Below are 14,439 nucleotides of genomic sequence, written 5' to 3'. Positions count from 1 at the left end.
CTAGTGGCACATATCATAAAAAGGCAGAACTCAGCACATGCGAAGTTGAAGGGTCAGCACATATCATTATATTTCACTCATGTGACACAGACGTAGGTGAAACAACAAACCCGGGCCTAATTAGCTGCCATGTGTGTAGAGTTTAGCCTTAGAAAAATAAACCCCCACCATAAAGTGGGTCTAGAGTTGGGGTACGGCGTAGTGAGGTTGGGTGGAGGTGCCCACAAGGAAAGATTTCCTGAGTTCAGATATTGGTGATTTCATTCTAAAAGTGCTTTTGAATGGAGTTTTTTTTTTTGTCACTGCTGATGTAAACAACCACTGAACATCTTGTTCTTGACAGCTGTGTTAACAAATTAGCATAACAAACTACAGCTGGATAAACTTGTTCTGAAGCTGTTGTAACATTGATTTAAATGTGCTGTGGTATATGTGATACTCGCAAATTTTAAAATGGATTGCACATGTCGGCGCAGCTTAATGATGTTGTTAGCATGAACAAAAAAGGCCTTTTATTTTTATCCAATGCTTAAAGTTGCATTGGTAAAAAAAAAAAGGTCCATTTGATCAGGATATATTTGATTGTTTACATTTATGCATTATGCAGGTGCTTTAAACATTGCATTCAACTATGCACTTTTTCAATGAGGCTCGAAGCCATGACCCTAGTGCCATGCTTTACTTATAATATATTATTTTGCTGTCTAAAATAAACCTTATTTACCCTATATTACTTATTTCTATGCACATTCCTGTCCATAATTCTGCACAATTCATTGGTGCACATAATTGTGAACTAAACTTTTTTTTTTTTATAAAATCAAATGTAGTTTGCTTTCGCCTCTGGAAAGACTTTTCTTTTCAGATAATGTTATCCTTCTCATCTCTAAGAGCCAGTTTCACAATCCTCAATTCCCAACTGATAAAGTTAGATGTTCTTAAATTATTCTTGTTGAAAATCCTTTTTCCTGAGAAACACACTACTATTCAGAAGTTTGTGGCTGCATTTGGTAAAATTAGAAATATTGTGAGAACTAATAAAAATTTAAATTGACTGTTTTGTATTTTAATATTTTTTTTTTAAGGCAGTTTATTCCTGAGATGGTATAGCTTAAAGGAACACTACACTTTTTTTGGAAATAGGCAAATTTGCCAATTCCCATAGAGTTAAACATTTCCCAGATCTCCAGGTCTGGCGGTAGCACTTTTAGCTTAGCTTAGCTTAGCATAGATAACTGAACAAGCTAAAAGTGCTACCCCCAGACCCAGACATCTTGAATGGATTCGAAAACAGTAAAACTCAACTCTTTGACTCAAGGGGAGTTGGAAAATTAGATTTTTTTTTTTTTTTGAGTGTTCCTTTAATTTTCAGCAACATTACTTCAGTCTTCAGTGTCCCATGATCTGCTATTTAGTTTTTTATTTAATTTTTTAAACTGTGATACTTCTCTCTTGACACTTTGACAAACAAAAGACTTTGATATTTCCTTGAAGTGGAAATATTCTGTAACATTATAAATGACTTTATTGTCACTTTTGATCCCTTTAACATATCCTTGCTGAATAAAAGTATGAATTTAAACCCTATGAAATGGGTTTCTATTTGATTTTGACCATTTTTTTTTATTTACACACTTGAATGTATTACTATGGCATTTAAAAATGGGCAAGGATAGATTGATGGATTGCAAGCCCATAAACATGTAGAGTACACTAAAGCAACATTGAACATATACATTTTATCAGCGAGTGATTTCAGTATCTCAACCAGTTGAGCAAGATTAGTTGTGAGCAATAGCATAGCTTTGTTTTTAGTCATGTAGGGTTGAGGCGAGAAACATCATGGCTATCTCAAATGTTTCACACTAAAAGGGAAACTTGGAAAGGTCTGGAAACACCAAGAATGTACATTCCCTCTTGAACCGTTGGCGTGAGGAGAAAAAAGGTTAGCGCAGACCCTAATACTTCTTTAATTGGTTGACTACGAATTAAATTTGCATTAGTTTATAGCTTTCAAAACAATCGCCCCAGGGCATCATAAACAGCAAAACACTTGCAAACAATTCCAACATGCTCTTGCAAGTCAAATCTCGGAACTCGGCATGCTGTGTAAGGTTGGCCAAAGTTATGGTGAGGATGTTTGGCAGGGCCAGTATTGACACTAGAGCTACTCACAACATGCCTTGTTGAATCTTGGAGTGCTGTGGGTTTCGGTTGACTGCAAAGGTCATTTAGGTCCACCCAGTTCCCAAGTGAGTATATAAGGGTACCACTCAGCTATGTGGCACCGAGGCTGTATTATTATTTTTCGAGGTGGTATAAATGCAACATTTCACCTACACTCCACCCACACTAGATCAAGACTACGCCTGTGTTTATATCACAGTTATACGTGGCCCATTACGATTCATGTCTGCTTTTTTGATGTAACATTTTTAACTCTTTTCTAAGCTGCTTTCATAAGTGGAAATAAATCAGGTATGTATCAAATATTTTGTAATGCAACTTTATTGTACACAATTTCCTACAAGCATTGTAAGTCGATTGCAGAGATCATTAGTGCCAATTGTGACTCACAATGCTTTAGGAAAACACAGTCTGGATTTGTACTCAGGAAATTGGTATCGTCGATGCATTCATGGTTCAGACAAAAATATGTAGCAGCACAACTGTTTCAACATTGGTAATAATACGAAATATTCCTTGTGCAGCAAATCAGTATATTAGAATGATTTCTGAAGGATCATGTGACACTGGAGACTGGAGTAATGATGCTGAAAGTTCAGCTTTGCATCAAAGGAATAAATTACATTTTCAAATATATTCAAATAGAAAATAGTTATTTTAAATTATAATAATATGCCCACAATATTTCAGTTTTTACTGTATTTTTGATCAAATAATGCAGCCTTGGTGAGCATAAAAGTCTTTAAAAAGCATACATACATAAATCTCACTGACACTAAACTGTTGAGCGGTAGTGTTTTTACAAAAACAAAATACAGCATGTATGTAAGTAAACACATTTTCACAAAAAATGCCCATTTCCCAAACTTGCCTTTGAATCTAGTGCATTACAAAATAACAAAATGTGTGGAGAATAAATCTGAAGGTTTTCCAGTTGCACTATCCTCTGCGTTTTGAGGCTAATTTGTGACACAATGATTAGGGTATTTCAGCGCATAGTATGCTTTTCTCTCGCTCTTCCACTTAAATTCTCCCTGAAAGTGAAGCGGCCTGCCAACACCCGCTCCAACGTGAGCAATTACTCCAAAATTATATATCACACAATTACTCTACAGAGAATCAATTAACAGAGTTCAGTGCTGAAAGCTGAGATGCTGAAAACCTCAGCAATGTGACTTCGACAGCACTGGCGGGAACGTGTTTGTATACGTCGCTTAGTTTGGACTAAACGGTGGCACGGCCACATGTGTTTTGCTTGGCAGCCGCTGCGGGCCCTGTACACAACACACAGCGCTGACCTCATATCTTTCTTGTACTTGGTCACACAATAATAACTCGATGAACGCTGTGCGGGGTTTAAGGGCCTCGGAGAGACCGCCAGATCTGACGCATTGCCTAAAGCTGTGCAACACTCACTCAGCACTAATTGCAAAGCATAACAGGCCTATTTGTGAAAGCTGGTGTAATGCACGAGCTGTAAGTTAAGTGCTGTTGAGAGGTGAGTGGCTAATGAAATGCTCAACAATTTATCAGCGTCTATAAATCATTTGACTTAATTATCCTAATAAAGTCTTGATTTTATTATCTTATAGAATGGACATATGATTTATTATCAACATCATCATATCTATCATAGAAACCATGCTAAAATACATTAATAGAGTTAATATAATGGTAACTTGGTATTACTCACCTCTTCATGAAAAAATAAACTGAAGAAAAATGACAGTAACATACTGAAATCACCTCAAACCATTTGAAGAACATCTCGTATTAAACTACTATGGTTTTACAATATTTATAATAACTGTATCCTGGCATTTTTGGCATAAACTGTGGTTTAGAGAGATTTTTCAACTCCTTCTTGAAAAGTTGACCTTGGCAACCATAGTTTCCGCCAAAATACTACAGTTGCAGTTACAGTTACTACAATAAAACTGTAGTATTCAGTACTCAGTATTAGTCACCACTGTCATAAAAAATAATAATAATGAAACAGTGACAGAAGATTCTGAAACTATGTTTATATGTTCATTTATTTAGGTTTGCTTGCTTGGTCACTGTGGTATTTTAGCAAGACAGTGGTTACCATGGTGAGTTTATAGTAAGGGATATTTCACTATACTGGAAAAAACACAAAAAGCACAAGATATTTTTTTCATATTATAATTCCTACACTGTACAAAGTTATTGCAATTTATACAGAAAATTATATAAAAATGCTTTGGTTAATTGTATGCTTCCTTAACATATACAGTGACAAATTTGTGTCTTAATATTATAGTCAAATGTATGGTTTTTGGAAGTTAAAAACTATGAATTACCATATAATTTTTAGAGAAAAATAGAGAAAATAAATGATGTATTATATTTTTAATAATGTTAATAATTTTGTTTGTTCTTATGTTAACAGTAATGTTTTTTTTTGTGTTATATTTTCTTTTATATAGTTACATTTTTTGCATTATTTAATAAGCAAATTTTGCTACTTTTAGCAGATTGGTATATTAACATTACAATGAAATTTAGAGTAATTCTGGAAACATTGTAAGTAACATTGAAGTATTTTTTAAGTACAATTTCTTACGACCATACTAAAACAAATTTGTTGAAGAAACAATTTTCACTCAGAAATAGTAATTTTCACAATTAATTACAGCATGTAATGGGATTAAATGTGAAATTTTAAAGACTAAAATAGTATTTTCTTGTAAAATGTGCTCCAATAATATTTGTGTTATTTACATCATCGATTTTTTTTTTTACATTGCACAAGCTGCCAGTTTTACTGTAAATTTAACAGCACTTTTTTTTTCTTTTTCTTATCACTCTCTGAGACCCTGTTATCTCCATATTGTTGCCAGGTTGTGAATAAACAATTAAACAATCCCAATGGCCACTCTTGATGCTTTAAACACAGTATACAATGGCACACATCTGTTTATAGTTTGTAGATATGCTCTGGTTTGGCTGTGGGCATCTGAGTTGCACTCTGCTCCCTGTAGCGCTGTAGGAGGCCAACACTACTCAGTGGCTCCTTGTTTAGTTGCTATTTTATTACTGCTGCCTGATTTTCATTGAGTGTCCCATCTGACTCCTTACAGTGGCAGCAAACAGCTCCCAAATGCAACACTAATGTTACGCCAACATGGGACAATTCTGTTCCAGAGGAGAAGACATCAGACCAGTTTAGGGGCTATAACATGAGGGCTTGAGCTATTCAATACCCACTTTAAGTACCAGATCCCTATTTCATACCCTGAATGGTAATTTAAACCCTAACAAGAGTGCAGCCCCTCTAGATAGGCTACTTACAATATGGCGAGTTATTTAATAGCTCAGTTAAAACTTGCTGTTCCTTCTTTTCTCACGTGGTTGCATAACAAACAAATACTCATATTTTTGTTCTACCAACTTCTAAAACTCTTACCCAAGGTCTATAAACCGCAAGGAGACACTTAAGCCACACTTAAGTAAACGACACACTGGTATAGTAAAGTTCAACTAGCGAGTGATGTCAGGCAGAACTCAACTGGCAGAGAGATATCGTACTATCCCGCCATCCAGAAGCAGAAATCGAGTGTAAACGCTGAGCCACTGCTGGCTAGAACAGAGAGAGCCTGTTCAAGGGCAGCAGCAATAAATTGTGGTTTTTGACATTTTGTTTTCTTTGCTTCGTTTGTTAAAAAACTATGACGGGGAACCGTCTCCAGAAAACTAAAAAGAGTCTTTCTGAAGACGTTTGCTTACCAGGGAGAATCTTTGCCAACTATTGAATGCAGCCCAAACCAACCAGCTCCTAGATTTTCTAAAGTAAATGTGAGCGTTTTCTGCCCATGTGTTTGGTGTATTACGGTTGCTATAGGTCATGATTTGGGCTTTTTTCCAAATGACCAAAGTAAAATTTGACATCCCGTGCAGCGATACTGATCCAGAACCTTAGTGAAAATAATAGTAATGTTTGCCTTCTAATAATATTAAACCACTAATAACATTTAAATCCTTTATAAACTTATGATATAAGATTGTTAAAATTGCAAAAACCTTACATAATCTCTCACCGCTTGACAGGCTAAATCCTGTTCATAACTAACTGTAATAGATGGTAATGCCATATGAGGGAACAGGTCTCTAGTATTTTATTTTCATTCGTTTTTTTCACGATTAGGTTGATTCCAAGGCCACCACTGTTATAAAGTTTCTGGTCAGATGCGTTCAGAAGTGCATGACCCTCCCCGGAGTCTAAAGCGGTTGGTGTTTGCAGCATGGTGCCCTCCAAAGTGAAAAGGAAGAAGCAAAGTAATCAAAATAACTAAACCCCTCTGCATGAGTTTATTGGCCCGAGGTAAGCGCTCTCAGCCTCTGCTGAGTCATTAAATGTAGAGCTGATAAGTTAAAATGAGTAGAGGGACGATGACATCATGACAGGGCTAAATGGTGTTTTATAGTGTTTCGTTTTTCACTTTGGCGAGAAGTGTTGGGTTTGGACGGAGGCTGCCTGAAGGTTTATGTGTGAAGGCCGACTGTGGGGCGAGTCGTTCATGTTGAGTTGCATATGCTTCCTCACAAATATAGTGATATCTGATTACTTGTCATACACATAAACAAACATAAGCATCATATGTCAGTCATTCACTTTAGAACTGTAATGAGTTACAACTCATCAACTTAAATGGGAAGTGTGTCATTTTAGCATCACTAATAAAATTGCAGAAGAAATGATATTCATCTTGTCTTCCATTGTTTGTACAGTCTCACCTGAACTCACTGGTTGAACCAATCTTTTGTTTTTATACTTTTTTAAAAGCACCAGCAAAAGCACAGTTTTTTTTAACTTGGAAAGATTATTGGAGTATGTTTTATAAGAAAATATTACTGTTTTTCAGTCTTACTACTTCAAAGTTGCACATTTAATTAAATGTGTTACTCATGGTTTCTTTGACATTTCTGAGTAAAATTAATTTCTACACCTTTTTTTCCCAGTGTAAATAGGAAAGTTTACATGTAAATTCACACTGAAAAGTAAAATGCAAAACAATTACAAAGAAATGACAAGTTACAAATTGTATGAAACATGAAATTTTTTAATAAAAAGACTGAAATACAGTAGTATTTGCTTAGAAAACATACTCCAATAAACTTTTATTTAAAAAAAGAAGAAGATAAAAAATAATTTTACAGTGCAAGATTGCATTTTTATGGTTTCTATGGTTCACATTTTTTACTACCTGCGAGGAACAAATTTTTAATCTAAGAAAATAAATAGCACCACTTTCCTCAATAAATTGCATAATTTGAGTTCATAGCACAAATTTTGCAAAATGAGTTTTGTGTCGAAATTAATGATTCAAACAAACCCTTAACTTTGTCATAAGAATGAGCACTAATGATTATATTGTGTAATGCTTAAGTGTGCTACATTTCCTTTTAATCGTTCAGGAGGTTATGTAATTAGCCTGCCTTGTTTCTTTGTTTTAATTCGTTGTTTATTTTCCTTTTCCAAATCGTGATTTAACAGAAATTCACATCAGCTGCCATCTTGACATCTTGTTTATCTCAAGAAAAAGCAATGTCTTGAATTAATTATGTGATCTTTTGCAAGAACCCTGCTTCATTTACCTTTCATTGTCTGCCGGCTTGTAAATTGTGTTTGACAGCAGAATTAGATTAAAATTCAAAGGCTTCCTCTCAGACCAGCTCAAAATCATGGATGACAGCTTGTGTTGGGTTTTAGGCCCGTATCAAGAGTGATGGTTTTCTCCATTCTGTCTAAGATACATTCCATTACTTCCTTTTCGCTATTAGCATTTTCAGTGGTTGAGTAAGATCCAAGGTTTCAGCAGAGGATGCCAAGAGAACTTGCAGTGTGTGTTAGCTTATCTTCATCATCACCTTCATCCTCACAAACAATATTATCAGACCCAACTCTACCCTGACAAACAAACAAAGAAATGTTCTTGCTTTTCATTTCAGCCATCGTTATATCTGCTCAAGCTCTGGCTGAAACAGTCACTTGATTTTAAAGCGAGCAAGGAAGGAAGGAAACTCAGATTTTATGGTTTGCGTTTTGGTGGGGGGCAGGTGGATGTAGCCACTCTTTCAACCTAAAAGCCATGACGGGACGTTGTAAGTAAGTGATTTGAATTCTGTGTTTGTTTATAGAATTTGATCTAAGTTCATAATTAGCTTAAACTTGATTATAGGCAAGAGCTAAAGAGAGTACAGCTGGAACTGCTTTTTGGAAGGAGAAGGAAAAATGAAAAACTCAAGTTTTTTTCCTCTCTCTCTTTTACAGAGAAAGCCAATGTTTCTAATTCCACAACTGATGGAACCTGGTTCGGAGGGAATGCTTTTTTGTTTGTTTTTTTGGAACTAGGTTAGTTAGAGAAAGAGTTCCTGTAAAAATCCTGTCATTCCTCGTGTCTAGACATTTTTAAGAATGTTGTGCGATTCTTTTCAACAAGGATAAAGACATCAAACTCCAAAAAGGACATAAAAACACCATAAAAGTAGTCCATATGACTCAAGATGAGTTAAAATTCAGATTTCACTCACTGCATCATGTTCTTATGAGAAACAAAGGTGTACTGCTTGGTAATGTCAAACCTGATGCACTTTAATGATGCAATAATTGGGTGAAATAATACTTTTAATTAGACAAGGAATACAAATAATATTGATTTAGCATTACATCACTTGCTTACCAGTGGATCCTCTGCAGTGAATGGGTGCCGTTCGAATGAGAGTCCAAATAGCTGATAAAAACATCACAATAATCTACAAGTCATCCACACCACTCCAGTCCATCAGTTAACGTCCTGGCATTTTAACTTTAAACTTTTGTTCCAGAGTCCGACGAATACAAGTCCTTTTTTCACAATATTTCTTTCTCCATTCATCTCATCTGAATCAGGTGAAAAATATGCAAAGATGCAAGCAAACATAGTCTAAAACTATTTCTTTCCACTCAACAAGATATTAATAGATGGACTGGAGGGGTGTGGATTACTTTTATCATTTGTGATGTTTCACTGCACCCATTCACTGCAGAATATCCATGGCTGACCAAGTGATGCAATGAAGTTTTCCAAATCTACTCTGATGAAGAAACAAACTCATCTACATCTTGCCTAAGGGTTTCAGCAAATATTTGCATTACAACATACAGTTTAGTGCACCGAAACTTTCAGTTATGAATAAAATGTATTTCTGGTCAACACTCTCAATTCTCTCCGCTATTTTGATTTATTTTTTTTTTTTTTTATAAGCCTGACCCTAGTTCTTCCTTAGACAGAAGTTCAGCATGTTTCCCAGTAGGCTTATAAAAAACTGTACACCTTGATAGCTGGTAGTCAAAGTCTAGCTTGATTAGACTGATGATGTGTTTGAAAAAGAGCTTGTTGAGTTTTACAGCAAAAATGGACACTGGTTGGCTTGTAAAGAGAGAGAGTGAGACAGAAAGGCTTGCAGGGGTTATGGTTAGTTCATGGCACTGATCTCTGGTCAGAGTTGTGTGTTTCAGGTGTTTTCAGTCTGCACCACGGCTCTGTTCTTCCTTTACTACTTAGTGGTCAGCAGGTTTGTGAAAGGGCTCCTTTCTTTCAGCCTGCTACTCCATCAACCCCCTGCTTACTGCCTCTCTCTCTCTCAGCCCCGTTACACTGCAAGGATTCATATAGTCACTGAAACCAAGCCAACCAAACAAAGATATCAATTATGCCACTTTGACAATCCAGGTTTTACTTCAACATGCACATACCCACACATTTCTCTCATATCCTTCCATACTTCTCTCCTTCCCTCCTTTACACCTCTTATGCATACATACAGAACAAGGGCTGTCAAGCTTCAAAAGAGACTGAAAAGCACCATTAAAAAACTCTATTCCAAGAGAGAAAATCACTAAATAAACTGTGCATGTAAGCAAAAAACAAATCAAAACAACTGGTGGTTAATGAAGACTTTATATCATTAGCTCTATGCAAGAAAAAACTTAATGGGCCCTATCTTGCACCCAGCGCAATTGACTTTGTACACCGACGCATGTGTCATTCCTATTTTGCACCCGCGCAAAGCGCGCTTTTCCCTCCACAGAAGCACGTCGCTAAACTAGTGAATGAACTTGCGCTCCCTGGGCGGTTCAGCGCAAAAAAGGAGGCGTGTTCCGGCGCAAACAATCCCTGGTGCTATTTTGCTGTTCCATTAAACAATTGCGCCACTGACCAGAAAAAACCTAGTCTAAAGTCAGTGGCGCGTTGCGCGTTGTTCATTATGCTATTTTAAGGGCGCACGCTTGACCATAATGTATAGCGTGCACAACGCGCATACACTTTGCTCATGTAATCTACACAGATGCAACAGTTATTTTTGCAAATCATAAACTGTTACACTAAAAAAAAATATTAACACATGAGATGACGGAAATCATTGTGGTGTGCCACGAAGATGTGAAAAAATAGGCATAAATCTAGCTTACAAATTATTCAGGCTAATTGTAGTAATTAAGGATCAGACCTGTTTGCCCAATAGTGGCAGGACATATAGGCTAAGTAAGGACATCTGACAAATATGTTTGTCCGTCAAGAACCAGGAAAAAAATCGATGAAACAATTGTGGCTATTTCCTCCCACGCCTGTTTAATCGACGAAATTTTGGGTGGGTTTCTCCCATCCCCATACAACACAACTTCTGTGTCTTTCACTGCTCTTACAAGAACATCAGTCTCCTCGGCTGTGAACCGCTCCTGGCGTGCGCCTGGTAAATACGCCATAATAATAGCAATCCATAATGGAACTTGCGCACCTGCTTTGAAAGGGGATGTTGGATGACGCTCTGATTGGTTTATTTCACGTTACGCCCAAACCACACCTATGAATAATGAAGCTACTTCAGACCAACCCATTTTAGATTTGCGCCGGGCGCAAGAGCCATTTATCCCGCCGGGAAAATAGCAACAGCGCCGAGACCCGCCCACAAAGTTACTTGCGCTCGCGCTTTGACACTTGCGTTTCAGATCGTTAAAATAGGGCCCAATGTGTTGTTATGGTTGTAAGATGCTGTAACAAACAATTACATTTCACCCAGTTATGTGCTTCTACATAAAACACATTATATTATAAAAAAACAATCATGTTTATGAATATTTGTTAAAGGTTTGTTTGTTCCCAGCATGCATTGCAGCACAAATAAATGGTGTGTTTTAGGATTATTGCTTTTCTATTTTCTGTTGCAATTAATGCTGATTTTGTCATGACATGATATACACTAACGTTCAAAAGTTTGGGTCCGACAGGATTTTTTATGTTTCTGAAAGAAGTCTCTGATGCTTACCAAGACCACATTTATTTGATAAAAAATACAGTAAATACTGTAATATTGTGAAATATTATTAACATTTCAAATAACTGTTTTCTAATTTAATATATTTTTAAATTGTAGTTTATTCCTGTGATAAAAACTTCAGAAATCATTGTAATATAATGATTTGTTGCTCAAAAAACATTTCTTATTATTATCAATGCAGAAAACAGTTGTGTTGCTTCATTTTTATTTATTTTTTCTTTATAAACTTTTATAACATTATACCATTAACAATGTCTTTATTGCAACTTTTGATCAATTTAACCAAAGTCCCTTTCAAGTCTTATATTTCATGCGTCCTTGCTCAGTAATTATATATATATATATATATATATATATATATATATATATATATATATATATATATATACAGTACAGACCAAAAGTTTGTAAAATAAACGAAAATTAAGAAAACTCTTTGAATGGTAAGGTGTGTCCTATACTGTACTATGTATATATATATATATATATATATATATATATATATATATATATATATATATATATATATATATATATATATATATATATAATATCTTACTTACCTTAAACTTTTGAATGGTGTATTTGTCAAAGATGGCAGAGTCCACTCCTATAGAACTTTAAATAAATAAAAAAATAGCAGATTACAATTTTATGTGATGTGTTGCTAACTGCTAATTGCTTTGACAATAATTTAATGTCTGACCAAGACATTTTACATTTGGTGAATGAACAAGTTCAATATACGGAAAAAAAGCTTGAGGGAACTCAAATTATTTAATGCATTATTTTGCCTTGTTTCAAACTTTTCTCGGTTTCTTTTTTTACGGTGCATGTGAAAATGTCAAACCTGGCGTAGCACATCTTGAGGTGCCATGTTTAAATGCATACAAGCATAAATATGATTAAAGAGCAATGCCAGAGGGCAAGTTTACAGCAAATATCGACTTAAATTTCAGTCTGTTCCTCACACACAGCTATCACATGGCTTCAGAAGACTGCTTTAGAAATGTAGCACCTTTTTCAGATGATCCTCACCTCTCTTTTTCTTTCTCACTACGGTGTTGTTACGAGGCTCCATCTGGTTTCTATTGGTGAAGCTGAGAGGTCCAGGATGGAGTAATTGGCTGTTGGCCAGTGGATCTCTTTGTGGGAGACTGCGGACTGAGAGATCTGGACTCAAGGAGAGAAGAAAATGGTGTTGTACCAGGACCGCTTCCATTGTATCTGTGACCTTCGATACGATACGCAAGGACTGACAAGGCAGGATACTCAGCCAACAATACAAACAATATATCAGACTACATAACATAGTTCAAGCAAATTAGAGATTTGAAAAGTCCAGAGCCGATGGTGAGATACTGTTCTGTGGTTGTGATGCTGTTTTGTCTTCTCTGCCGTTTTATTGTTTTTATACTAAAGGATGACTGACCAACATGAGACCTTAAAGCCGAAATTAAATTGATCTACAGGCACATGTTTTAGACTCTGAATTTGCATAAGGAGGGCAAAACTATCTTGTAGCATCAATTAAAATAATTTTTCAGAATTAGAATGTTTGCGTCATGTTCTGGAATTTGTTTTGAAACACTTTTCCCGTTTTTACTCGTTTGTGTTACTCATAATGTAACTTTATGTACTTTTTGACGAAATCATTGTGGGTTCTAAATTTTTCCCATAAAGTAAATGACTACACAAGACAAGGAATTTACTTTACAAGCAGATGTCTAGCAACAAATTAGGCTTGTTAAACAGGAAACCTGTAATCTGAACTATTGCTTCATCTATTTTTCTCCATAAAACTCGATGCAGATTGTAAATATACCTCAGGTATGTCTGTGGAATGAGCATCCCAAACCCTCCAAAGGCACATATATATATATATATATATATATATATATATAATTATTATTATTATTATTATTATTATTATTATTACTAAGATCTACTTTAACCCTGTCACATTAAGTTTGAAATTTATACTGTTTAATTTCTACCATAGTTTTATATAAAAGTTTCTTATGATCTCCATAGCTGAATTATTTTAAAATTAAAAATATAATAAAATAAGATAAAAAACAATAATATTGTGAAATATTATTACAATTACTGATTTTATTTGCCTAGCATTGACATACTGTTATAGATCTTTCGATTTATATTTTTCCATTTTCCAAAAGTTTTACAAATTTTTCTTAAATTTTTATTTAGTTTTAGTTTTATATATTTTTGTATTAAAAAATAGAAATTCAGCTTAAACAAAAAAAAATGTATATGTTTTATTCAGTTAATGTTATGGTTTTAGCTTTATAGCTATAATAACTCTGATTACAATTTCAAATACTTTTTCCTATTTTAATATATTTTAAGATGTTATTTTGATCTATTTAACGCATCTTTGTGGACTAAAAGTATTAATAATTTATTTTAAAAAGATATATATATTTACCCCAAATTATTGAACTTGTGATAAATTATACATTTTGATTTTAAAACATGTTGTTTTGCATCAATGCTGTTATAGTACATTAAAAGCGGTGCAGCCTGTTTGCTGGTCTAAGCTGGTTTCCTAACTGAAAAGTACCCAAAACCATATAAAACCAACCAAAAGCCAACCTGAACCTAAGGGCAACTAAGACCTGCTTAGGCTGATTTGAAGGTTAAAGGTCAGTGCTAAAGTGTCTCAACTATTATTATCTGTGCCAAAACAAACAAAACAACAAAAACAAAAAATATGTATAAAAGTTTCTCTATTGTGGTTAGTGAGGTCAATATAAATGTAAACATAATGAAATACTCTTTAAAACCTGAGGTAAAAAATGATGTAGTTTCCTTAAATATGATGTCAGAAAGATCAGACTATTACTCTAAAGCCATTTGTAATCGCATGGCCCAGTTTAAAGCATGCAC

The 14,439-nt window shown here is 34.9% G+C and overlaps 1 protein-coding gene across 1 annotated transcript in view; it reads right to left on the bottom strand.

Moving 5' to 3' along the window:
- The window catches only part of LOC113051163 (ubiquinol-cytochrome-c reductase complex assembly factor 1-like), a 37,999-nt gene extending 25,248 nt beyond the window's left edge, over positions 1 to 12,751 (bottom strand). The window contains exons 1-2 of the mRNA XM_026214755.1: positions 12,568 to 12,751; positions 12,093 to 12,139 (exon numbers count right to left, since the gene is read on the bottom strand). Of these exons, the coding sequence (XP_026070540.1) occupies positions 12,093 to 12,139; positions 12,568 to 12,751 (231 nt within the window). The remainder of the gene's footprint in view (positions 1 to 12,092; positions 12,140 to 12,567) is intronic.
- Positions 12,752 to 14,439: the final 1,688 nt, after the last annotated feature.

This window comes from Carassius auratus, chromosome 31 (genome assembly GCF_003368295.1).
Source record: "Carassius auratus strain Wakin chromosome 31, ASM336829v1, whole genome shotgun sequence".
NCBI lineage: Eukaryota > Metazoa > Chordata > Actinopteri > Cypriniformes > Cyprinidae > Carassius > Carassius auratus.
This window is presented reverse-complemented; position numbering and strand designations above follow the sequence as displayed.